The sequence below is a fragment of the Symsagittifera roscoffensis genome, chromosome 9, assembly GCF_963678635.1.
Source record: "Symsagittifera roscoffensis chromosome 9, txSymRosc1.1, whole genome shotgun sequence".
NCBI lineage: Eukaryota > Metazoa > Xenacoelomorpha > Acoela > Convolutidae > Symsagittifera > Symsagittifera roscoffensis.
In genome coordinates, this window is record NC_087070.1 from 41,686,296 (window position 1) to 41,713,232 (window position 26,937).

Consider the following 26,937-nt stretch of genomic DNA (forward strand, 5'->3'; position numbering starts at 1 on the left):
TTAACCTTACCAAGCTAACTATAGTGCTGCTCCACCGTAACAGTTAGAGTTCCCCTTCCGTGGTTTATTAGAAGCAGCTCTTTTCTTTTTCTAAAGCTGATTTGAACAGCCTATTAATTTGAACGCTGTTCTCAATTCCCTACCGTCAAATAAATAAAAACAACTGACAAAAACGCAAAAATTACCATTTGCAGATACCCTCTTTTTTGCATTATATTGAAAAAAATCATTTCATACCTGGGCCTGCATAAATCGAAAAAAAATGTCTAATAAAACACCACTCTTAAATTTCCCCAAATTACGTTGACTTATTGCTTATTTGCTTGCTTAAGCGACAAATAAACAAACAAAAAAATGAACCCCCGTACTTTATTTATATTTCCGTTGATTGTATTTTGCTATTGGTGGTTGATTTTCCTCTGTTTGATGTTCAAACCCACGTCTCTTAAAGTTTCCTGAAGTCATTTCTTATTTTAAAAAGAATTTGTTGGTATAACATTTAAAAAGCTCCTGTTTATGTTGTTTGTTTTCTTTTTCTTTGGATAATTCTTCCTTATTTGATTTTCAGTTCCCGGACTACTAACGCTGCTGTTTAATTTGGCCCGTAAATTGTCATTGAGCATTCTATGCGGGTGTCTCAGGTAAATACTAAGCTACTGCGAGATCTCTTCTAATCTCCCCCGTCCCCCGTCCCCCATCCCGTCCCCCATCCACTCCCTTCCTGCTGCTAAGTACCCCCTCGGGCATTTAGTAACGAAACAAATAACCACCCCCTTTAAAAAATATTCAATGACGTACCTAGTAAAGAGAGAGGGGGGGGGGGGGGCAAAAATTTATGACTAATTTTAGATAAGACATAAGCGGTATGACCAACAATTTTAAACCAGATTTCTTGCAAGTAATGTTCAAAAGTAGTCAGTTTTGACTCAAAAAGTTGGGGGAGTTAAGTCGGTGATTCTTCGAGTTTACTTGAATGTGATAGTTCATTTCAACATAACTTTGATGCCCTTTAAGAAATAAAATTTGTCCCTAGCAAGACTTACCGCAGCAAAACAAAGCCCTGAATCTTTCAATTGTCCTTCAAAATATCTGATGTTTAATTTGGTCCGTAATTCGAGATTGTACCATATATGAACTGTTATACCATATATGGAACAATTGGTACAGATAAATTGATAATATTACACAAAAAAAACAATGAACATCTTTCTCCCACACGCTATGTTAAGTACAAAGTGATAAATTTTGCATCTAATAACGTATCGATTTGATCAATCATCTTGCTTCAATCCAATGTGGCATGATTTCTAAGTGGGATTATGCGCCGTGTTCGCTGTAATAGGATCAACTGTCAATTTTCAAACCCCCATTAATTTTCAGCGAAAATGTGCTAAATTTAACAAAAAATATTTCACTATTTTCTCCAAAAAACATTACAAGGCCAAACTGTGCATTTTGTGAAATGTCAGCGGATTCCGCAACAAGGACGCTCCTTCTGGAATTCAGGAACATATTTTGCGACACAAAATTATGCACCCATCCAGTGTACAGTTTGGCCTCGTCATGAATCACTTTCAACGTAGAGTAATTAATTTTTTCACTCGGTTTCAGATTGCTCAATAAAAGAAAAGAGCTATTCATCGATCCAATGCCTTCTTAAGAAAAGTACCACAGTCTCGGTTCCGAGACTTTTTTTCACAAAACAGCTCATGATGCGCGAAAAAAATCTTGTAAGTGTTACAAAAAAAACTCTTTTTTCTGTTTTAACGAAAACTAAAAAACAAAACGATATATTTTGTGTCTGATATATACAGATTTTTTTCCTTAAGCATCTTGTCCCTCAGATCTATTCAAAAACATCATTGACAAATCTTCTATCACCAGTTATAACCTCTAGTTCATTGTTCCGACTTTCGTAACAAGAGTAACGGAATTTTTGTGCTCGAGGTGGTTTTTTTTTCATATAAATTTCGACTTTTTAACTAGCCATTTTGACGGAATTTTGTAGATAATTCGAAATGTATTGTTGTCTTGAGCTTAAATTTGAATTGATATTTTACCTGTGATTTTTTTTCGGAAGGTTATGGGGGTTTTAAGATTGCCATTTTGGCCAATTTGGGACAATTAACGCGCAATATGTTTTGCGCTATTAACGCTTAAGCGTAGAATTAATCCGTCTTGGAAATCATTCCAAATTGATTGAAGGAAGATCATTTGCCATAATTGATATTTTACTACGAGCGGAATTTATCACTTTGCGCTTTATATGGCGTGTGGGGGGATGATTTTTACAAAATAAATATCAAATTTAAAAAAAGTTCATTTCTTTTTACATTTAATGATTTTATGCTATTAATGCTCCATAGACCATAAAAGGCAGTCGGAACTTTCAAGGCTTTGCCCTTCTACTAGCAGCTTTGTTGCATTGCAAGTAGAGAAAACACAATTGATACAAATTAAGTTTCCCTTATGTGAAAGCATATTTCAATTATCAATTTTTTTTCAAAATTGTGGTAAAACTTCAACCAAAAGCTTAGAGCTTTGAGTAAATATAAACATCTATTGTGTCATTTACAATTCTTAAAAAAAGTATAATTCATGAACGACGATAGAAAACAAAATGGATTAAGAAAATGGTGTTTTTTTCAGACAAACTTTGATTTTTAATTATTAGTTTTTGAACTTTTATAACAAATTGAAAGATACAAAAGCCCTGAGCAGAAAAATGTGCAATTATAGCAATTTTGGTAATTATTCTCAAACTTTTTGTTTTTGAAAATTGCCTTAATTGGAATAATTAAATTGCGTTTTGCAGCAATTTTTTTAAATTCAAATTGCGTAAAAGTCGAACTAATTTGTATCAAATATATTCAAAATTGAATTGAGTTATGCTAAATAATCCAAATGATTTGATTTTTGTACCTAATTGTGCCTGCAGAACGAGGATTGATTGCTTGTAGTTATTTGCTAAGAACAAAATTTTCACTTTTATTCTTTGAATTTTTTGATTTATTTTTAAAACTGATTCAGACACCTTAAAGGGCTGTCGGAATTTTCGAGGTTCTTTTCGATGCAAACATTATTGTAAGCGTTTGAGTTTTTTAATCTTTATCTTGGCTTAATTGATATCCAGCACCATTGTACATTGCACTTGCAGAACCATTGAACCAATTTTGGTTTTAGAGTGAAAACCGGAATATAGAAAAGCTACGGTCAAAAATATTATTTACTTATGACATATACGGAGTATTTTTTCATTACAACTTGCAACATTGCAACATTTCTTCGCAAATGGTTCAAAAAATTGTTGATTTGTAAACATAATAAGACTGCTTGTATGAGGGGAATGTCCTGAATGTTTCGACTTTGCCTTAACTTTTCTTGACCTTCTAGGTTATTTTTTCTATGTTTAAGCGCATCCACCCACAGTCATTATTCCGAACTAATTAGTAAAAATTGATTAATGCAAACAACAATGGGAACTTGCCTGAGTTTAATTTGAAAATAATTCGATTGTGCCTTTGAGTATTAAACTTTTTATTTAAATTTCAAAATTAAATAGTCCGACCTTGTAGCTAAAAACTTTAAAACTAATTGAAATTTACTGAAAATGATCACAGTTTCGATCCGACTCAGATTTTGGCCCAAACTGATTTGAAGCAAGCTGTTGGTCTTGATAATACGTTATAACATTCTAAACAAGTCGCTGTTTAATTTACATAGCTCGTGGGCGGATTTACAGAAAAAAAAATTGAAAAAGCAGTCAATTTTTTTTTCTTAAGTTTTCATCAGTTTTTAGATCTATTGAAAAAATTTATCAAAAACGTAGACGTTAAAGGACATTCGTTGGAAATATTCAAGGCTTGCCCCTGGTACGAGCAGTCTTTGCTTTATCTCATTTAAGCTTTTGAGAAGCGAACTTCAATCAAATTCTAATCTGCCAAAGGATAAAGAAAAACAAAGCACAAATAGATTTTTCCAAAGTATGAACCATTTTACGCGTTACCTTTTACGATTTATCCTACACAAATCTTTTGTGTTACCCTCTAATGTCTTAGCAATCTATCATTCCCCCCCCCCCCCCCCCCCCCCGATTTTTTCTAAAAAAGGCATTAAACGAAGACCAACCATTCCTTTTCAAATTTGTCTCAGCTAGGAGTTTCAAGATGGAAAAGATAAAAGTGCAGTTAGAGGTTCCCCGATTTCAATTGCAGTCCATTATGGAGGAAAACCCAGTATAGAGTGAATGCGACTAAAAGCAATTCTTTCAGAGGACAAGGAGCAATTCTATACGATCAATAAGCTGTTATTAACTACCTCTTAGAACTTAACTAAGCGCCGTCCTCAAAAAAAAACAGCCGCATTTTTTGAACTAATCACTGGGGCTACAATATAGCATGTTTTACTTGCACACCAACATGGAACTCTTGCTTGAACTATTTTTTTGCCCAATTTTGTCCCAAATAATCACCATCTCGTTTAATTTTTTGATATTTTAACTGGCAAAAGAAAGCTGTTTTACCCAAGGCAAATCATTTTTGTCAACGCATCCCTTACTTTTTTATACACGCAATATATTGCAAGAATTTTGCGATATTTTGCCAGCCGAACTTATTATTCTAACTTTTGAAGGGACGGAATATCTATGCTCGGGGTGGTTATTTCCGAAATTTTGATTTTTTAACTAAACGTTTTTGATGGGATTTTTAATATCCACTAAACTATTTAATGATGCAATGGGCTTAAATCAAATGTCACAATTTTTACCTGCGAACAGTTTTTGCATAGTTATGAGAGTTTGAAAATGACCAATTTGGTATCATTATTTACCTTAAATAGCGCGTGAAATTTCCAACCTTTTCAAAAAATCTTTTCAATTCAGCTTTGAAAATTTTGTCGATGTTTTAAATCAAACACTAGTTAGTAGACTTTAACCGATAGTCAAAATTTTTATGGCGTCACCTTGATCCGAGCATTTTGGTTTTAAAACTACAGTTTGATTATGTTTTTTGTTTCAAAAATTTAATTTTTTTTTGTCAAATTAAAATGCAGCAATAATTCAAATTCATATTAAAAACATTCAGTTTTGAAGAAAACAGCACTTGAATGTGAGATTTACGAAAAGAATTATAAATAAAATTGCTCATTGCAGGTGAAAACCTTTAATGTTTTTTCGGTATCTAACGTGAATAGCTTTCTAGACAAATCTTAAAATTAAAAAAAAAAAAAATTTTTGATCTTCCTAACATCTAATGTGAACTACGAAAAAGTTTTCATCAACTGCCGCTTTATTCGGACCAATAAGTGTGCCTTAGTTATGTTCTGTATGTTTTCTGGGCCGAATTTTTTGAAAGTTAGTAAAAAATATTTTTGTGAGCTGTCCCAAAATTGCCCAAATTTGTATTATTTAAACCGTAAAACGTCACAAAAAAAATTAAAGGCAATTCATTTTTACTGAGCGCAAAACAATATATTTTTTTCAGATGGCAATAGAAAAATTCGTGAAAAATGCTTAATTAAAAAGTCGATTTCGGGCTGAAGAAAAAAGTCGATAAAAAAGTAACCTTTTCTTAGAAGTTCAAAAAAGATGAAGGATCAAGGCTCATACCATTTTTATGAGAGTTCGCGAATGTACTTTTTCAAATTTTTGTGATTTTTGTTCCGACTTCCGTAACGAAAGTAAGGGAAAATTTGCTCTCATTTTTCGTAAAGTGGCGGGGGTTTAAAGATTGGCATTTTGGCCAATTTGGGACAATTAACGCGCGATAAATTTCGCGCTATTAACGCGTAAGCGAGATTTGATCCGTCTTAGAAATTGTTCCAAGTTGGTTCAAAGAAGCTTATTTGCCATATATGATTTGTTACTAGCAGCAAAATCTATCATTACTTTATATGGGAGGGATAATTTTTACGAAAAAAATCTCAAAAAAAAACTTTGTTGCATTTAACTTTTTCATGTCATTACTGCTCCATAGACCTTAAAGGAAGTCGGAATATTCAGAGTTTAAAGGTAGTCGGAACTTTCAGGCAAGTTTTCCAAGCAATTGATGAAAAGGTATTGGCTGCAACAATCAGTATTTTCACTAATTTTTACCGCAAAAATTCATCAAAACTACTCACACAAGACTTGAAAATTTGGCCATATACTATGATTTGTCAAAAAGAGTATTATTTCGAAATAATGTTGACCAGCCACTGATTTCACTAAACCAACTAATAACAAGACTGCTCGTATATTGGGGCAAAGCCCTGAATGTTCTAACTGCTCCTTATTTGGTCTACGATAGGTTTTGATAATTCAATTTTTGATAAACTGTAAATTTACCTCACCAATAAATATCAACAAGACTGCTCGTAACAGGGCGAAGCCCTGAATGTTCCGATTGCCTTTGAAGGTCTATGGAGCAGTAAAAACATGAAAAAGTTAATTGTAATAAAAACAAAAAAAAAAGTTAAATTTTGAGATTTTTTTTGTATAATCTTCCCTCCACACGCCATATAAAACACAAAGTGATAGGCTTCGCTCCTAGTAACAAATCAATTATGGCAAATAAGCTTCTTTCAACCAATTTGGAACACAATTTCTACGACGGATTAAATCTGTTCTTACGCGTTAATAGCTCGAAAAATATCGCGTGTGAATTGTCCCAAATTTGCCAAAATGGCAGTCTTTAAGCCCCAAAACTTTACAAAAAACGATCACAGCTGGAATATCATTTAATTTTTAGCCCAAGACTACAATACTTCTTGAATGATATTTAAAAAATTTTCAAAAATGGCCAGTTAAAAATTCGAAAATTGTCTGAAGAAAAAAACCAACCCGAGCACAAATATTCAGTTACTTTCGTTACGAAAGTCGGAACAATAACTACTAAAATTTGAGTCCTAGTCGAATTATTATGAGCAGTTAATTTTGCTTTTATTCAAGTTTGTGAGTGCGGGATATTTCGACACGCATAAATATTTTGTTTATTGAAACTCATAGAAATTAAACTAGTTTAAATTAAATTTTGAAACCGCAGTTTGCTACTGAAAGGGTAGCCGTTTGGGAAACTAATTATCCCGAGAAAATGTTTTTAATAAAAACCAACCCTAGCTTCGAAACTCGGAACAATTTATCAATTGATTATTGTTGTTATTTTAAAAAATTTCAATCACTGGCTAAACTGCGTAATGTTTTACGCTATTTTCAACTTTACGGATTAGAGAAAACAATGCAAACAACTTTTTGCGGTCATAATACTCAAATTATTTTCATCTGCATCATTAATATTTATCTCAATCATCTTCACAAATTCAGCGTCTCTATTCGCTTAATCAGGTTATGGTTAGTAACAGAGCCCTTGTAGAATTAGTTGCCGTAAATAATCAAAGAATAGCTCCTGGCAATCAATCTCAGTACGAAAACGCGTCGAAGACAGCTGAATCAAGGTTTACTGTATAGGTTTTAAGCAGAGTTTTTCAAAAATAAGAATAAGCTCGAAATCAATTGCGTTCCAACCATTGACATACGATCTTTTTGTTTCATCGGAGTTCTAATTCGAATTTAATTTGACATATTGAAATATTGAAGGATTCTGAGTATATAGTGAGTCAAATTGAATTATTGTCTTCTTGTGTTTTTTTTCTTTTTTTTCTTTTCCACGCAAAATTAGGTACGACCACAAATAATCATCGGAATAGGCCGAATAATTTATCAAAGTATATAGTAATATATCAAAGTATACAGTATGTTATGGTTAAGCCCTTTCAATCGTGGTTCGAACCACGTTAAAATAATCTGCATGACGTAAAAAAGTTGAAAACTTAAATAATAGACTAAATTGTTTCTGTTCATAGGTCTAATTTTGAGCAAAGAAAGTGAGTCATCAGGCTTCTTTTGTTTATTAACCAAAATCAACTACCGCAAAAATTATCAAAATAGTTTGAGTGACATATCACAAAAAAAATTGTATCCGTCATGGTTCGAACAATACTAAAAAATTTTCTAAAAATTTCATGTGTCAAGAAAAACACGTTTGAAGTTTTTAAGTTTTAGTTTCCAGTAATTCATATGAAAAAAAATTATGCAGTAAAAAGTAAAAAAAAAACTTTTTTTTTACTCAAGCCGAACTATTTTCGGCCACTTCATTCGGCGTTTTCTGCTCAATTTAAAAAATTATTCTGCGAAAAAAAGTAGAAAGCAATTTGAATTTTATTCTTGTTTTGTTTGTCATATATTTTTTGAAATCATCTGTTGTCAATTATGCTTGACTAATTAATAATCTACGCCTTCCACTAGGTTGTTCATCACAATACACACACAGACAAAAAAAAACGAATTTTGTTTAAGAAAAAAAAATTTTTAATCAATTTCAATTTTTGAAAGACCGGAATATTTTGTGCTATTTGCACAGAAACCGGCTCCGCTATCTGACGTTTTATTCTGGGCCTTCTATTGTTTTGATGGAATTCAAGACTGCAAGTTGAGATATATTGGGAAGCCACTGACTTGGCAAGTATTTTCGGTGCGACTGCAGTCTTAAATAGACTGATTTCAAACCAAAATAGACTGATTTCAAACTGATTTCAAATGTCGCTGCAGATAGACTGATTTCAAACTGATTTCAAATGTCGCTGCAGATTTTACTATGACGAAAAATTATTATAACAAGGAGTCAAATGAAGCATCATACAAAAGCTGTTTGAGTCAGATTTTCAAAATTACCAAACATGTGTCTATGTATCGACATAATTTGGTTTCAGTTATTTCGTTTTGACTAAAACTACACAAAAAAATCAGGGACAAGAAAATACACACCACGTTTTTGGTCCAAATTAGGTTCACATAAGACAATTATCTTACTTAGGCTATAATAATTGCTCGCTCTGGCAGGTTTTAAAGTAATTCAAATACCTTTTAGAGAGTGTGTGTGTGAGACAGAGAGAGATACTAAAATGATACAAGAATGCTCGTATCAGGGCGAAGCCCTGAATGTTCCGACTGCCTTTTAAGGTTTATGGAGCAGTAATAACATTCAAAAATTAAATGTAATAAAATAAAATGAAATTTTTTTTTCTAAAATTTGATTTTTTTAAATGAAATCATCCCCCCACACGCCATATAAAAAACAAAAGAATAGCTTTCGCTCATTGTAACAAATCAATTATGGTAAATATTTTTCTTTCAACCAATTTGGAACGATTTATAAGACGGATTAAATCTCCGCTTACGCGTTAACAGCGCGAATTATATGGCGCGTTAATTGTCCCAAATTGGTCAAAATGGCCAAAATGGCAATCTTTAAACCCTCATAATTTTACGAAAAATAATCACAGGTGAAATATCTTTTCAAATTTAAGCTCAAGGCAACAATACCTTTCGAATGATATAAAAAATTTTGTCAAAAATGGCTAGTTAAGAAGTCGAAATTTGTCTGAAGAAAAAAAAAACCCACCCCGAGCACAAATATTCCGTTACTTTCGTATCAAAAGTCGGAACAAAAATAGTCACGGAAATAGAACGCGATTTATTTAGTGTACCACGATCAGCAAAAACATTATCTCTTTTGTCAGACTCAACGCAGTTGAGTTTGATTTTTTTCAAGTTGCGTTTTTCACTTTAACTTTTTTTCAACTCTTTTAACTCTCTTTTTCAAGGTGATGTCGAGATAGTTATAATTACGGTAACAAAATATTTCATTCGCTTTTTAAGTAACACTGTTGTTAAAAGTAGCCAGCTACTTTTGTAATAAGTAGCGTTGCTCTTAGAGCCTTTGCAATTATTATCGAATATTGGCAGCTCCATAGAGATACCAAAAAGCTTCAACTAAATTCATTCAGTTGTTTTTTGAAAAAAGCATAAGAGGTTGCAACCTATAACTTTTCAGGCAAAAAAGTATCTCAACAGCTAGCATTAGTAAGTAAAAGTTTGTCAGGGTACTTGCTTGTCATGGCTAAATGCGTGGGCACGAATGGTTGTGCATGTTTTGTACTTGCTTGTCATTAAATTTTGAACTTGCTTTTGAAAAGCATGTCTTACATCCTAATTAATTCATCGGTCTGTTGTGTTAAGCGAACTTTCTGGAAGGCCAACTAATAACGGAAGTGAATAATTGAGCTGACTAAGAACAATATTTTTTAGAAGTTTGATCTTGAACGCGCTTATTAGTGAGTTTTTAAGACGGGCTAAATCCTTATTGCAACTGCTTTTTTCCGTAGAGCACTATTAACTTCTAGCCCCATTGTGAATATAACGTCAAAGTTGAAACCTATATATTTAACTTGATTGCTTCTGTGATTGTAGTTCCTGCTACTTTCAAGGTTTTTATTTCTGACAACGTTTCCACTTCTAAGCTTGTGCTTTTTGAACTTTAATCTGTTTTTGTTTACAACGAGTTTTTGATGTTGGAAGAGCTTTAAGCGTCTAATTAGGTTTTTGTTTCAGCTATTGAAACAAATAATCAAGCATTTCTAAAGTATATGAACGTTTTTTGGAAACGCTTGCGTCTTTAAATTTCATCACTTGAATAATTGGCGTCCAAAAATGTTCTGCCCCTTGGACAACAATCAAATACCCTCGTTTTCTTCAAAACGAAAAATATATACAAATTCTAGCTCGCTATTTGCTATGACCAGGAATGTTTACTATACTTCAAATATGGCACCTTTTTCTAAGAAATTTCTGAAACTTGTTTTTGCATCGATTTTCAATGCACCTATGCATTGTTGCAGTGGTCAATCAATAAGTTATAACACTCTTTTTTTTTGCAAAACTTACTTAAAAACATGATTACTTACATAACATAGAAAATGCTTTGGGCCAATAATTTTTCGATAGTCATGTTCTGTTTTTTCGAAATAATTTTTTTGTATTTATATGGCTGTGAACACTATCATTTAAAACATTAATTAGGGAACGGCAAAAAAAAACAAGATTGGAACATCTAATATGTTCAAATTAAAATACGAAAAATAATCTCTCCACAAAAAATAATAAAAACAGTTAGGTTTGAAAAAAGGACAAGCTGTATTGACGGTAAACTTTTTTTAAGCGCGTTGTTTCACTCGTGTATTAAAATGACCCAAAGCGCAGCAGAGTGGATCGAACGTATTTCTTTTGTCAATGGTAAATTTTAAAGCTCCACTTCAATTTTTTGTCCGTAAAATTTTAAATTTCATCCAATTTTGTTATTTGATATAACACTCATTTTATAATAATCATTTTCTCAAAAAATTATTTTTGCGATTGTTTTATTTGAAAAACAGAATGGACAAAAGTCTTTGTTCAAAAATACAATACGAAAAATTCAGCAATTAAAATCTTAACAAACTAGTTTATCTTCTTTTGCAGAGAATTGCAAACTTAGTTCTACTGGGAAAAATAAGAAGACAACAAATTTGACATTATTCGAAAAACACGTCTCTTGAAATAATGAGATAAATCTGTTTTCCCATCATTTGTTTAAAGATAAAATTGTGTTAATAAAAGTAAAAAATGAAAATTTATCATCATTTGGCGGTGACAACTATTTGAAACAATTATTTGAATTTTTTTCGCACGACATTTTAAAATTATTCCCACAACTAAACATGCTCATCTGAAAAACTCGGATGGGTTAAAGTGTTTTATCATATGAAAAGCCTTAGAGTAAAAAATTCGTTTCTAAAATTTTGTATCAAAAATTTATATTGTCAACAAAAGTAGAGAAAACTGATCTAGATATTGTCGTGTTTCACGTTAATTCAGAGATTGGACGCCCAAAAAAAAGTTATGTCACAGTGAAGGCTCAATCCGATATCTTTCTTTTCTAATCAACTGAAACTATTACTCAAATTTGAAATTGTGATCATTTTTCAGACGGCAAATTATTGAAATTACAATTTGGTAGTGTAATTTCAATAATTTGCCGTCTGAAAAATGATTTTAATTCTTTTTTTTGTGTTTTGTTCCGACCATTGAATATGGGGAGAAACTTTGTATTCTAGTGTGTTGAATTTGAAAATTGTTGAAAAAAACCTGTTCGAAGTTATTATCTAATTCTAGAAAAATTGACCGAGTGTCGAGACTGGTTTAACTTTTGAGCTTTGTGTCTAATTTGAAGCGATACTAAAGTTGCTATACTTCAAATATGGCAACTTTTTCTAAGAAATTTCTGAAACTCGTTTTTGCATCGATTTTCAATGCACCTATGCATTGTTGTAGTGGTCAATCAATAAGTTATAACACTCAATTTTTTTGCAAAACTTATTTAAAAACATGATTACTTACATAACATAGAAAATGTTTTGGGCCATTAATTTTTCGATAGTCAAGTTCTGTTTTTTTGAAATAAATTTTTTGTATTTAAATGGCTGTGAACAGTATCATTTAAAACATTAATTAAGGAACGGCAAAAAAAAAACAAGATTGGAACATCCAATATGTTCAAAATAAAGTACGAAATATAATCTCTCCACAAAAAAAAACAGTTAGGTTTGAAAAATTGAAAAAGGACAAGCTGTATTGACGGTGATTTTTTTAAGCGCGTTGTTTCACTCGTGTATTAAAATGACCCAAAGCGCAGCAGAGTGGATCGAACGTATTTCTTTTGTCAATGGTAAATTTTAAAGCTCCACTTCAATTTTTTGTCCGTAAAATTTTAAATTTGGTTCATTTTTGTTATTTCATGTAACACTCATTTTATAATAATCATTTTCTCAAAAAATTATTTATGCGATAGTTTCATCTGGAAAACAGAATGGACAAAAGTCTTTGTTCCAAAATACAATACGAAAAATTCAGCAATTAAAATCTTAACAAACTAGTTTATCTTCTTTTGCAGAGAATTGCAAACTTAGTTCTACTGGGAAAAATAAGAAGACAACAAATTTGACATTATTCGAAAAACACGTCTCTTGAAATAATGAGATAAATCTGTTTGCCCATCATTTGTTTAAAGATAAAATTATGTTAATAAAAGTATAAAATGAAAATTTATCATCATTTGGCGGTGACAACTATTTGAAACATTTATTCGAATTTGTTTCACACGACCTTTTAAAATTATTCCTTCACCTAAACATGCTCATCTGAAAAACTGGGATGGGTTAAAGTGTTTTATCATATGAAAAGCCTTATAGTAAAAATTTGTTTTCTAAATTTTTGTATCAAAAAACTTATATTGTCAACAAATGTCGATCGAGAAAACTGATCTGGATATTGTCGTGTTTCACGTTAATTTAGAGATTGGACGCCCAAAAAAAAGTTATATCACAGTGGAGGCTCAATCCGATATCTTTCTTTTCTAATCAACTGAAACTATTACTCAGATTTGGTAGTGTAATTTCAATAATTTGCCGTCTGGAAAATGATCACAATTCTTTTTTTTATGTTTTGTTCCGACCATTGAATATGGGGAGAAACTTTGTATTCTAGTGTGTTGAATTTGAAAATTGTTGAAAAAAACCGGATGGAAGTTATTATCTAATTCTAGAAAAGTTGACCGAGTGTCGAGACTGGTTTAATTTTTGAGCTTTGTTTCTAATTTGAAGCGATTAAAGCTTGCGAGCAGGCTTATTATAAAAAGATAAGCCATGAAAATTTAATAAATTTGTTTTTTGAACTTTTTGTAAGGTCATTTTTGGAAACAAACCTCATTTCTGCACAAAAATTGAAAAAAAAAATGATTTTTTTCTAAGTATCTTTTGGTTTTTGCTGTAATTTTTTGACAAAGTTGTTGCCTGATTTGCTTAATTTACTATGAGTGTCAAATATACTTAAAATTCAGGCTTTATGCAAGCTCTTCCATCATCCCACGCACAAAAATCAATTTGTAAAGAAAAAGTTCGACAAACTTTTTAGTGTTTTTTCAAGAATATGGTCGAAACATTATGTGCTACTTGCACAGCAATCGGCTAACTTTGTTTGTTTTACATGGTTTGCTGTAATAATTGTGCTTAAACAATATGTGCCACCTGTACAGCAAACAATTACACCTGTTACAATGCAAAAATGCTCTCTTTGGGCTACTTCAACCTCTTCTATAACTAAAACAAAAGAAAAACTCTTCAGAAAAAAAAGGTTTTCGAGAATCTTTTGAAAGCGACCGAGACGTTTATTAAAAGTTTTTTGACTTAACTGAATCGATTTTGTTTGTAAAAAACAATGTAAATATAAAAACACACAAGCACAGATAACGAGCCGAAGACTTTTCTACAAGTTGCCCTGGATAATCTTACATAAAGTTAGAAAGAAGAATTAAAAGTTTATTTACGGTCACTTGTTACAGACCAGGTCAAAACGTTCTGAAATTTTGTTTATGTATATTGTTTTTCAAACAGCCAAACTTTTTTTGACATTTTATCAATTATTTCAGGAATGCGTTTGAACATAAAAATTTTTTAACCTTGATATAAACAGATTTTAGAAAATGGAAAGTGCCACAAGGAATAGAAAATCTTCTCTAGAGTTAATGTATTGCAGACTGTTGAATTTTGTTTTTCTTGGACGTGGTCAATCTTTTTTCTTAAAACTGCGAAACATTTAGCTATTAGATACATTTTTCATTTTCCTATATTTAAATTGGTAGCTGTTTTAAAAACTTAATGGAAGTATTAATGTAAATAGCTAATTGGGCGCTTCAGGTGTTGCAGCTTCGATGATTTCCCAGAACGGCAAGCCACCCTTTGTCAGCCAAACGAGCACTGAGTCAATTCTACCGCCGAGTCCTCCAGCTGACATTCGGAAGAAATTTCACCGAACCATCTTCGACTTCTGCTTAAACCTCTTTCTTTTCATTCCTAGTTTTTTTCTTTACTTCGTAATTTTCCCGCCTTTTTATGCGACCAGGTCTATATTCAATCTTTTTGCCATGTTTGTCATACGAGGCGAGTTTTGCGTCCCAACTTTTTTCACGCCGACTGAAATGTTTTTCTACAAAATGCAACCTACCACTAATGTCTGTACATTAACTTTCTCCAAGAGCATGACGAAAGCGAAACTTTGTCGCATGCTTCGAAAACGAATTTTTAACAACACTTACCCTCGATTTGCGTTTTTATTCACGCGCTTTCACCAAGTTGTTCGACACTCTTGTTACAACTATTATTGGTGCGAATTTCTAGAGTTTGACGTTGAGAACCACGTCCACTTAGCCGAAGGAATCCATTCTGAAAACGATTTTTCTCAATTTATACTTGATAAATATTCATATCAATTAGATGCCAAATTTCCTTTGTGGAAAATTTACGTGATCGAAAACTTCGGCGACCAGTTGGAAACGATTGCAGTTTGTTTGGTTCACTCGGTTCTAGCCGACGGCGTGACTTTTGTATCGATGCTAGAAGATTTCATGTGCGACCCTCCCCCTAAGAAAATGTCTTCTGAGAAGTCGTTCGCCTACCGATCCTTCATAAACAACGCTGTTATTTCAATCTTCACCGCTCCTGCAGATATTTTGAACATGTGTCGAAGAAAAAATTGCAAAAAAGAAGTAAAAAAATTATTCAGTCACGATTTTGAGCCAACTGAAACTCATGAAACAATAGAAAATATTGCCACAGAGAACTATAATTCAGCAACTAATGGCAACTTAAGCGCTCAAGCTTTGAATTGTGATGCAAAACAGTTTGACCAGGTAGTTTTTGCCGAACCAGTTCCGTTGATTGCTGTCCAAAAACTTCGCCTTGTTTCAAAAGCGACGGTCAATGACATCTATCTGTCGTGTATTACAGGTGCTTTGAAAAACCAGTTAGGTGAATCAAATTTACCCGAAATTAGGTGTTTAGTTCCCATCAACATCCGGAACCCTAATTCGGACCCCACTGTGGAGCAAAACATCACCTTTATGAGTTCAAAACTACCCCTTCAGAAAGAGGGTATGATTCCTAGTCTTTGGGAAACAAAAACATCTACGCAAGAGGCTAAATTCAGCAGTGAAATGTCAATTTTTGCTGCTGTGTTACAAATTTTCTGGTGCTTGTTACCATTTAGCTTTATCTCCAGTCTTTGTCATCATATTTACTCCAAAAACTTCTGCCATCTTTCGTCATTATCAATGTCGCCCCTGTACTTAAGCATAGAAGGCTCAGTTATAAAAAGTGTGCGTTTTTTCATGGCTCCATTTGGGGACATCAGTTTGGGCTTCAACCTACTGAGTTATGCCGATAATCTGTATCTTACCATCACCACACGCAACGATGTGCCACTCAATTGCAATAAGCTTTGTGCCGACATTAATTCTCAGGTATAGTAATTCTTTCAAGTCACTTACTAGGATCAAATTTACATACGCCCTCCGTGCCCCTACAAAAAAGCATTGCAAAAAGGATAACACATTGCTGTGCAAGTAACGCAGAATGTTCCGTCCATGTTCTAAAAAAATGCGTACGGGTTTTTTCAAATTAGTGTCATTTTTGGGTGTAATGTGGCAGAAGGATCTTACAAAAGCCTTAAAAAGTAAGCATATTCGACAATCAAAGTAAAACAGGCAAAGTGGGCATTAGTTTGTCAAAAAAATGACAAGAAAAAGAAAAAAGTCATAAAACACACGAAAAATTTCAATAGCAGATATTCTTTTTGAATTGTTGAAGTTTTTATTCTCAGGACCGCGCTAAAATAACTTCTAAAATTTTTCCTCGCTCGACAATATACGAAAATTCAAACTATTTTAAACCAGTTCTTCTCGACACTGGGACAACTTAACTGAAAAATTTTTAATGCCGCGCAAATTATGACTGAAATAGCTTTAATATGATACATCGCTCGACCCATTCCAAAGTTTTTGTGATAAATGATTTTGCGTGGAAAAAAAACTTTAAAGCACCCGAATAAAAAAATCCTCGCCATTTTTTGAATGGTTGGAACAAAAACCCTAACCGAAAGAAATAATTACGACTCTACTCTCTATAAGCTACCAACTTGCTGTGAGGTACTGCCTGAGATTGCGCCTAAAAACAGTATATTTTTTAAACCATAGCTGCCTCTATAGTTTTATTTATCGTAAACATAGAATTTGTTGTCCCGATCAGCAAAACAATTACTCTAAGCCGATTAAAACTTATTCAAATAATTCTTAAATTCTTTTCTAACTCTCAGTTTTTTGTAGATTTATTAACTCTAATTTTGTCTCAACTCACAGTAAATGATTTCTTATTGTCAAAAGTAGTTTAAATAGTAAATTAGTCTGGAATTTTGTTTTTAATTTCAGTAAAGCCTGTAATGATATGCAAAGCTGCAAAGCCCGTAAAAACAAACCCAATTTTTTATTAAAAAGTTGAAGAAAATCATCTTCACAAATTTAAAAAAGGCTTTCAAACGTTTTTTTCTTCAATGCATTTCTATATGTTTCGACAGGTATTTTTTTCCGATTTTTTCATATTCAGATTTAAAATTTTGTGACACTCTTTGTGCTGAAAAAAGCTGAACTAAGCTTCAAACTTAGTTTCACTTTTCATAACAAGAGTTTTGAAGCATAATAAAGAGCTTTTTGATTTACTTGCTCGATTTGCTTGCTTCAAATTACACTAAAAAGCAAAATGTTTGAAGTAAAGTTTCTCCAAACTTCAAAAAACTTGCTACAAACTTTTCAATTTTGATAGAATTGAAGATTGAAAGGGCTCATGAATGATAAACTAAACGAACCATAATTGATAATTTTTAAAAGATAATTAAACACAGAGGCGAAGCGGAACTTCACACGACTTGCGATACAAAACAAAAAAACCGCTAAGTTGAAAAAAAAATAGATCTATCAAAATGAATGAAAATATTTTGGAAAAGTAACATGTCAAGGCAAAAGAATGTGACATGTTAAAAGACCGTTAACATCTATTGAAGTTTTACCGAGCAGTAACAAAGTTGAAAATACTTAAACAGAAATTCTTGAAAAACTCAATAGACCTCAAAAATAACACAACTTGGCTAAGGCTAATATAAAATAGGTCAAAACTTATTAAAATGAAAGAAAAGAAAAAAACATACCAGAAAATAAAACTTTAACTTTAAATCAAGTTGTAAAATTAGAGCCAATACAAAAAGCAAAATTTGAATAAAACTTTTCATTCTCAAAAAACTTACATTACAGTTTTTCCAAATGAAGAGCCCAGGAGATGAGACCAAAAGACGAATCCTGTGAACAAATTTATTTATTTATTTACAGAAAACAAAAATAGTACTAATAAAGAGTTTAGATGTACCACTCACTGGTAACTATTGTATCTAACTAATATTAAAAGAGAATAAAAGTATTGGTTGAATTAAAACTGACTGTAGTCTAAAAAGAGCAACTAGTGATCCGAAGTCCACTGGACTTCGTAGAGTTAACATTGACTGGTACGTAATTAGATAATAGAGGTCAAGGTTATAACATACTAAAAATACTGAATCACAACATTCCCCACTGCACAAAAATTAATATCTGCCCGCTCATTGATGTAGCCAATATCACACATATAGTCCATCTCCCCTCGCTCCACTAGGGCCCAAAAAGAAGCAAAAAGTAACCACGTTTAGCACCAATGGATTTTTACAGAGAGTACAAATTACAATGGAGGTGATTATATGGTAATATAAACAGGCTACTTACAGGTCTACACAGATATCAACAATGAATGTACAAAATGATATGTACAACTGGGGTTATGTAGCATTTGTACAATTAAAGCAAACTAACTAAATCACTAACTAGGTAATTTAAAAAAAGTTTTGGGTTATCCAATAGATAAAAGCTAAAGCAAATACGTAAGATATCATGTAACCATAGTTTAACAGTTTTCAGAGTTTAAGACCGTAGTGTTGTATCTAACATGGAAGTTATCTGCTTCTCTTCTTACATCGGTGTCAATGCCCGAGGATATGTCACTGCCGTCATCATCCTGGGTATTACTGGTAACTTCTACCAATGGTGGCAATACCCATGCGGTCCTTGTCGCCTGAGAGGAGGGTGTTGAGAATTGATCTTGTGTGGTTTCAGCAACCAGAGTCGTATGACGTGGGATTCATCAATGGGTGTAAGATAATCTGAGGGGGACGTCGTACAGTACGTTAAATTAGGTCGTGGACTGTTATCGCCGGAAAACGTAATTAGCGGTTCGTCATCGGAGTCTACTGCACTAATGGTCTCCGTTCCGAGCGTCACTTGGTCGATAAACGGCCTATCACCGTAGAATTTTGGGGGGCCTGGGTTTCTTCTTGCACGAAGTTTTGAGGATATCGGGGTCTTTGGTGTATCCACTGTCTTCTCCGGAGAACTATCCACTCGAATTGGGTCGTCACTTGTGCCCGTTGGTATAGTGATCGTTGTCTGAGTGTTTGTCTGGCTTTGTACGGTACTCCTTGGCTGATCTAAATCACTATGAAGGTTAACAGTCGGTGTATTACATACAGTTTCCGCTTCCGTACCCAAGTAGTCATCAATGACTTTATCCCAAAGGTCTAACTCTATTGAAGAATCTAGGTTATTAAAGTCGAGTTTTTAACCTTTCGAGCTCGTGATGAAGGTTCTCCTCTTTTTGCATGTATTTCCACCCGTTGGTGTGTAACTCGTCGAATCCCTCCTATATTTGAGTCTCGTCTCTTGGAAGGGGAGTTTCTTTTTCGCTTGCCTGCTAAATCATTACTATTAATTAGCGAATTCGGTCTGGCCGAGAATGTCTTAGGAGCTGCCGGTTGGATTTTGTTAAAAGCTAAGTCAGATTTTTTTATCACATGTCCGTTGTCTAATGTGACCGTATGTTTCGTGTCTGACAGAGGTTTACTCCCCAGTGGTTTAAAATATGGTTCGCCTTACCTCCTGTTAACTGTTTTCCTAAACCAGTTACCTCCTTGACTGAAAAGATTTGACAGTGGGGCTCGCTGGAGATTTCTATCTACTTTGTCAGCAGGGTCGCTCTCGTACCCTCTTTCATCTATTGCTCTGTCTTCCAGATAACCATCTTCGAACGCGTCGTCAGCCCCCAGTCTTGTGCTCTGTCCTTTGTTAGGATTGATTTCCCCTTATCTAAACTGATTGCGTGAGAGACCAAAGATTTCCAGAACGTATTGGCAGATCTATTAAAATGTTTTGAGAAAGGAGAGCATCCAATGGATGATTGTTTCGTCGAGCGTATATTCCAAATAATTTTATCAATTGCCGTATTTAAGGATGGTTTTGGACCGTTGAACGACATTGCCAGTAGCTTAGCTTTGACAGTGTAAATGAGTCTTTCTACTACTCCGTTGGATCTATGATCACCGACCGTACATAGGATTGAATTAATGTTGTTCTTTTCGCAGAAGTTTCTAAAATCAAACGAAGTAAAACATGACCCATGGTCAGCTCTAATGGACTTTGGAAATCCGTGCAGATGGCAGTAATCTGTCATGAAGGTTAAAATTGAAGAAGCCGAGGTATTGTTCACTACCTTTGCAGACGGAAACTTTGAAAAGCGACCAATGCATAACAAAAGGTATTTTGAGTTACCCCAACTCTTGTCCAATGGGCCAGCAAAGTCTAAATCTACTTCTTCATGTGGTTTGGTCAGAATCGGTAATTTCTCAGTCTTGTTCGTCCCTAGTAACACTTTTAGGTTCTTACCGGCCATTATACACTGAGTGCAATTCTTTCCGTGATGGTAGATCTCTCTGTATAGGTGTGGCCACCAGATGTTTTCTGCCAGGGCTTTCATCCCGAACTGTCCTGGGTGAGTCTCGTGAAGAAGTGACAGGAATGGTGATCTTAATGCAGCCGGCACTATCAGTTTGTTATCGTTAAATAACAGTCCTTCTTTCACGTGAATGTCCCTCTGAAGTTTTTTAAGTAGGCTCCGAATTTGTCCAATGGTTTGCCTTCCTGTACCGCCTTCTTTACCTCCTTGAGGATTTTATCTTCGTCCGTCATGAGTTTAATAAGCTTATTTGAGCAATGATCTGAGAGTGATAACGGGTTGTCAGGCAATCTGAGTTCTCCCTTGTACTTGGCCAGTAATTTCTTGTGTAAGTCTGACATTATATCGTTATTAAAATTCAAAAAGATGTCGTAGATATAACATTTGGTAAAGGGAATATCTTTCAATAAGGAATCCATCACCCTCTGGAATTCGTTTGGCATATCACTCAATCCGTAAAATCCAGTTAAAAATCTATAGGTTCCAGTGGTTTCGCCCCTCCCCCCACGATACTAAAATTACACTGTTTGCCTGTGTCTGTGCATAATTGTAGTTGGCTGTACGCGTTCTTAAGATCTAGACTACTAAACCAAATTTCCCCTGACTCTTTGCTTGACAGTTGGAGTGCAATATTATCGATCAGTTCATGTATGTTTGGCATTTGATACTTGTTCTTGAATATCTGATTATTTAATAGTTTCGAATCTAATGCCAACTTGATGCTACCGTCTTTTTTTTTCTTGTAATCACTACTGGACGTATAAAACAATCTTCATCGCATTTGTTTAATTTTACGACATGCCCCCTTTTTCCATTCTGTTTAGTTCCGTTTTAACGTTATTGAGTAGATGTATGGGAACTCTTCTACCTTTGGTTTGGATAGGTTTGAATGGAGAGTGGAAATGAGTAACTTTTTTGTCCAATGGTATTTTTCCCACTCTGTTAAATAACCCTTTGTACTTATGATACAGATTAAGAGTCGTGTCTGAATAGTTATTTAACTTACACAACTCTGGGCGTGATATGTTGTTGACGGGTAGTAGAGGCTGTCGTTGGGCTATCTCTATTCCAATTCTCGGGAGATTGTCGTTTCCCAGGATGTTCCTCTCATGTCCAGAAATGATAAAAAATGGGGTTTCGCCCGCGATCCATCCATTGGATTGTAATCTCACTACCACTTACCCGATGATGTTGATTGTGTCGTTGGTGAATCCGCAATATAGTTCCCTCGTTTTCTTCTCAACTGGCTGTATCTTCAAATGCGGGTTTCTCAACTTCAATTCGTGAAGTACATTTTGTATCAAAAAGCTCACTGGGCTTGCCGAATCCACTGGAATGTTCAAGTTGACCATTGCATCGTCTCCCAAACCGATGTTGACAAGTTTCTTGGTTTCCGAACCATTGGTATCGTAGATTGTTCTGATGTTGAGAACGGAATAGTCATCGTTATCGCTTATCCCCTCTTCGGTCCAAGCGTTAATCACTCCGCAAAAATTTTCTTCGCTTCTTACCTGAAGGTCTTCTGGGGAATATGAACAATTCTGACTATTTACAGCTTCATCTACAATATTTACAGCGGGTTTTCTTCCTTTCGATTTACAAAGTCTTCCGAAATGTCCTTTATATTTACAAATATTACACACAATTTCTTTCGCCGGACACACATTCAGATGACCCTTGGTAAACGCATTCCCGCATTTCATACAAGTATTTGATCTTTCTATGTTCAAGCTTGGTTTCTTTTTTACGTTGTTGAAGTTTTTATACACTCTCCCACTATTTCCTGTCGTGTTGAAAGATCTAGTCATATTGGTTTATTTGAGGTGGTTATAGTAGCCTTTTTCGTCAATGATTGCTTGGTTTAATGCATCCAATGGATTGAGAGTTTTCGAAAGTAGTCTACGTTGTAAGTCGCAGTTTTTCACGAAAAAATTAATACTTCTCTGATCCACTCCTGTTCTGCATTAATTCCAATTTCACATGATCTTGCTAAATCTGATAACGCGCCCCAAAGTTGTTCATAGGATTCTCTATCCTTTTGTTTCCTGCTCAATAATTTATATCGTTCAAATGTTTTGTTGGTTGGTTTGATAAAAGCCAATTCTAGCAGCTCATAAAATTCCTTGAATGAGATTCCTAGGACTTTCACCCTTGGAGTATAGGATTGACCTTACTTTTTTTATCGGCCTCATATCTCCTCATTCCTCCGAATTTCCGTTTTTCTTCTGCTAGTCTTTTCTCTTCAGCGTGTTCGTAGACTCGCTTTATTTCTTTGTTCCTGGCCTCCCTGGCTTTCCTCTGTTGGTCAGTTTCTGACTCCTGGGCGCCTTCTAGGATCGGTAACGTCGTCTCTTCTTCGATTGGTTCTTTGAGGTTGTCTATGTCTAAATTTTCCTTCGCAATAATAGCCAAATGGAATTGGTCTATCCAGTTGTTCCATTGGGTGGGAGGTTCTACCGTGTGATTCGGCCAAAAGGCGGGTATTCCCCGCAGGTTCGAATCAGTTGTTGACTGCGCCATAATAAAGAGTTTAGATGTAACACTGGTAACTATTGTATCTAACTATTGTTAAAAGAGAATAAAAGTATTGGTTGAATTAAAACTGACTGTAGTCTAAAAAGAGCAACTAGTGATGCGAAGTCCACTGGACTTCGTAGAGTTAACATTGACTGGTACGTAATTAGATAATAGAGGTCAAGGTTATAACACACTAAAAATACTGAATCACAACAAGTACCCGATTGGAGCAGTTGCCATTATTTTTTATTCTTTTTTCTTTTTTTTCAAGTTTTTTTGAATTGAGACAAGTTTTTTGAAGTTTTTTGATACTTAATTGCAGTAAAATTTACGTTGTAAAAGTTTTTGGATCATTGTAGACACAATTACTCCACATTCTTCTTTTTTCACGGAAAAACTGTGGCTAGAGCAAAAACACTAAAACTTTGCAACAACTTTTACGCATCTAACAGGAGTAGTGGGCAAAACCTCTAAATTCAAGTAAAGTGAGTAAACTGTAGTGTATAAGTGAAAAAATGATATTTGGCCTCACTTTTTCATGTTTTTTACAATACAAGCGACGACTCCATTTTGCTTCATTTTGTAAGCTAGCGTAATTTGTCACACCAGATTTTGAGCAGCAGTCCTACGCCCCTGAAAATGGTTCCTTCTCACTAATTAATCAAAACAAAAATTAAATCAAAAATACTATGAAAAAAAGCTATACTCAACTTTTTTTAATTGGATAAATAATTTTCAGGATAATTTTAACTGAAAAACTGAAACGCTTCTTTTTAAACTGCGCATCCTAGAATATTGCTTTGAAGACCAGTTCTTCTGTAGAGCTCAAAGCGGACGAATTGGAGCATGAAAATGCAAATCGTTTTTCCTCTTGCAAATCTTAAAATGTAGTAATATCAAACTGCAGCAAGAATCATGATTGAAATGTTTCCTATAATTTTTTTACGACAACATCTCACGTTTTTTTGAGGCACCTGGTTTTGCGTGAAAAAAAAATAGAAACTTTGAGGTCGGTTTTTCTGAGCTTTTTTGGATGTTTTGAAGAGGCAGTTGAAGAATTATTTATAGTTTCGCAATCCCCCCACCCTCGTCAAAGGACTAGTTCAGATCAGTTTATAACGAACACACCCCCCCCCCCCCATTGCAACAGAGGGGTTAGTTAACGTGATAGATAGTTTCTTACCCTAGATAGTTAAAAATATATATAATTTTTTTGCAAAATCTTACTTGCTACAAATTGTTGCCTAATGGACGTGGAGTTACTGAAAAATCTAGTGCATAAGTTTTCATTAATTTTTCTTAATGTCTTTGAGAACAGTGGGTTTTGCTGGTTTAGATTTATCAACTGAGAGATTTGGTTCAGAACAGAAATGTTCCTCCGAATGCTTACAAGAAAATTCAGCAACTCATCAAAGAGAAGGTTTGAAGCTACAAATTACTTTCTTATATAACAGAATTCTTTCAGAATCAGATTTTTTTTCAGAACTTTGACAATCGTACATTACACACACCGCACGTAGTGTATCGACAAAAAAGGGGGAATTTATGATTTTTTTCGGGGTTGGGCTTTTCTTGGGCACTATTTTAATTGTTCATGACTTTTGATAATTCTCCCATGATTGACCAAAAAAGGATGTCATAAAAGGGGGGCAAAACAGAAGTTACGGTAGGGGTAACTGCAAAATGGACCGAGTTAATTTTTTGGACCAAGTGAGCAATCTCCCCCTTAAATCAATTAAGTGGGGAGAAAGCTAAGCTCACTTGGTTAAACGTAATATTTTTCAGCCAATCAGATTTGAGGATAGTACATGCAGGGCTAACGTCTTGAATTTGCCATTTAATTTTAGGGGGGAGATTGTTCACTTGGTCTATTAAAGGGAGAGATTGTTCACAAGGGGCAAATTTTTCTCTCTTTTTTTACCGGTTGACTGAAAACTGTTTCAGAGTGAAATAGCAGCAGAGATGGCCCACTACCGTCGGCTAGCTGACCATTCGGCCACTTCAAACGAGCAGGGCGGCAGTAGTGGACTCCTGGCCGGAAGTGCTACAACAGCCATAAACCTCGAAATATAGCCAAGTAGCCGAGAGCGGAGAAAGAAGAAAGCTCAAAACTGAAAGTTCAAAACAGTGAAAGCTCAAAACAGTTTAACTAATTCTTAGTTTGAAGTTAATCAAGAGCCCAGTGTTGATTCTGATTTCGGCGGCACTTCAAAGCAGTTGTTTCTCGCAAGTTCCATATGTTGCTGGCATTATTTCACAATGGTTAACTAACAGTACTCCAAGCTCCTAAGCCAAAGGGTCCTTGAAAAAATTCTCGCAACTAACTCTTTATAATGAAGTTGACAGTTGGGGTTGACAGGGACTTGAAAAAAAAAGCTTTTGAAAATTGAAAAGCTTTGAAGAATGAAATAAAACTAACCACTTTTCAAACATAGACTTTTGGCTCTTTGTCAGTCCCCAAATTACGGAAAAATTTTGGTCAAAAAAGGAATCAAGTCAAAACTACAAAATTAAACAGATTTTTTCGATCACAAAAATTTCTCAATCACAAATTTTTTTCATTCACAAAATTTTTTCGATTACAAGTTGAATTGAAAGTCAAAACTGCACGGTAAATAGAGAGAAGTCCCGAGTAAAATTAGCTGAAAAAATTGCCAAAAATTGGGAATTTTTTGGAGATACTAATGAAAAAAAAACATTTGATCTGTCTCGTATGATTATTTTGCGTTGATGCAAATTCTTATGATGATTTTGAAATGATTTCAATTGTTCAGAAATGAGAATGCTGACATATGCTGACAGAAAATAATAACCCTAATTACAAATAAAAGAGCCCTCGTCTAATATCACATTATTTTATCTACTTGAAGCTGCGTGAATTGTTTCACTTTTTTCAATTGTTTTACAAATAAGGAGGGGCGGGGGGGGGGGGGGGGGGCTGATTTAAAATACCAACGACCGATGTATTTTTCTAACTTTTCAAGTAGAAGTTGAATTCATTAATCACATTCTCAAAACACTGAAACGTTTCCTCTAAGGAACTCCTTGTCTTATTTAATAAGATAATCTGGGCCCCTTTACGCTGCTGGCCGGTCACTTTTGTCCTCCAACTATCATGTTTGTTCCTGTTTGCTGTGCTGTGCGACTATATTGTTCATTCGATAATTAAGGCTCTAATTTTGTTACGTGTCTATATACGTCATAATTTTTCCCTCAGGCATTTTTTTCTTCCCGCTGAATTAAAATGATATAAAACTAGATTTTGAAAGTTGTGACGCAAAGCAAAATTAAATGGTAATTTTTATGGTTTAATCAAGCGCAAAAACAAAGGGCAAATGAATTGAAGACTAATGACGTGACGAATTAGCGCAGAGGAGCGATTTGCGAAAAAAACACCAAAATAGGCGCCAACTTGGGTCGGAAAAAGAGAGTTTGTAATTCCTACTACCCAATTTATTGAATCCCCTGAGAAGAAGGATTACGTAGGCTCAAATTGCTCAAATACCAGACCTCTACGGAAAAAAAATCCCTGCCTTAAAGCGAATAAAAAAGCTCCATCTATAGTCAGTGGCATATTTTTGGGGGTGTTTAAACTTGGATCTAAATAAGATCAAATTGAAAACTTGTTTGGCTCTCAATTTGAAACCCCTGACTTAAAGCCTTTTGCAATTCAAATTGAGAACGTGAAGAGAAAAATTTCAAAAATCTTTGTCAATTTTGGCGAAAAACAAGCATTTGAGAAAGAAAATTGAACACAAATAGGTAAAGAAAACCGATGTACAAGCTGAATGGCAAAAACACCCGAATTGATAAGCT

General features: G+C 34.2%; 1 protein-coding gene across 1 annotated transcript; it reads left to right on the forward strand.

The window, feature by feature from the left end:
* Positions 1-25,437, forward strand: LOC134854224 (uncharacterized). Its single transcript, XM_063870394.1, has 4 exons — positions 1-641; positions 14,605-16,205; positions 24,458-24,541; positions 25,066-25,437. The coding sequence occupies exons 2-4, from the start codon at positions 14,619-14,621 to the stop codon at positions 25,192-25,194; spliced, it is 1,800 nt and encodes a 599-aa protein (XP_063726464.1). The 5' UTR covers positions 1-641; positions 14,605-14,618; the 3' UTR covers positions 25,195-25,437.
* The last annotated feature ends 1,500 nt before the right edge of the window (positions 25,438-26,937 follow it).

What these genes read in the sequence shown, in the direction of transcription:
- LOC134854224 (XM_063870394.1), top strand. Translation starts at nt 14,619, where the DNA reads ATGATTTCCCAGAACGGCAAGCCACCCTTTGTCAGCCAAACGAGCACT. An exon ending in GTGCCGACATTAATTCTCAG is followed by an intron (nt 16,206 to 24,457) that starts GTATAGTAATTC and finishes TTGCTGGTTTAG; the next exon opens with ATTTATCAACTGAGAGATTT. An exon ending in AGCAACTCATCAAAGAGAAG is followed by an intron (nt 24,542 to 25,065) that starts GTTTGAAGCTAC and finishes AAACTGTTTCAG; the next exon opens with AGTGAAATAGCAGCAGAGAT.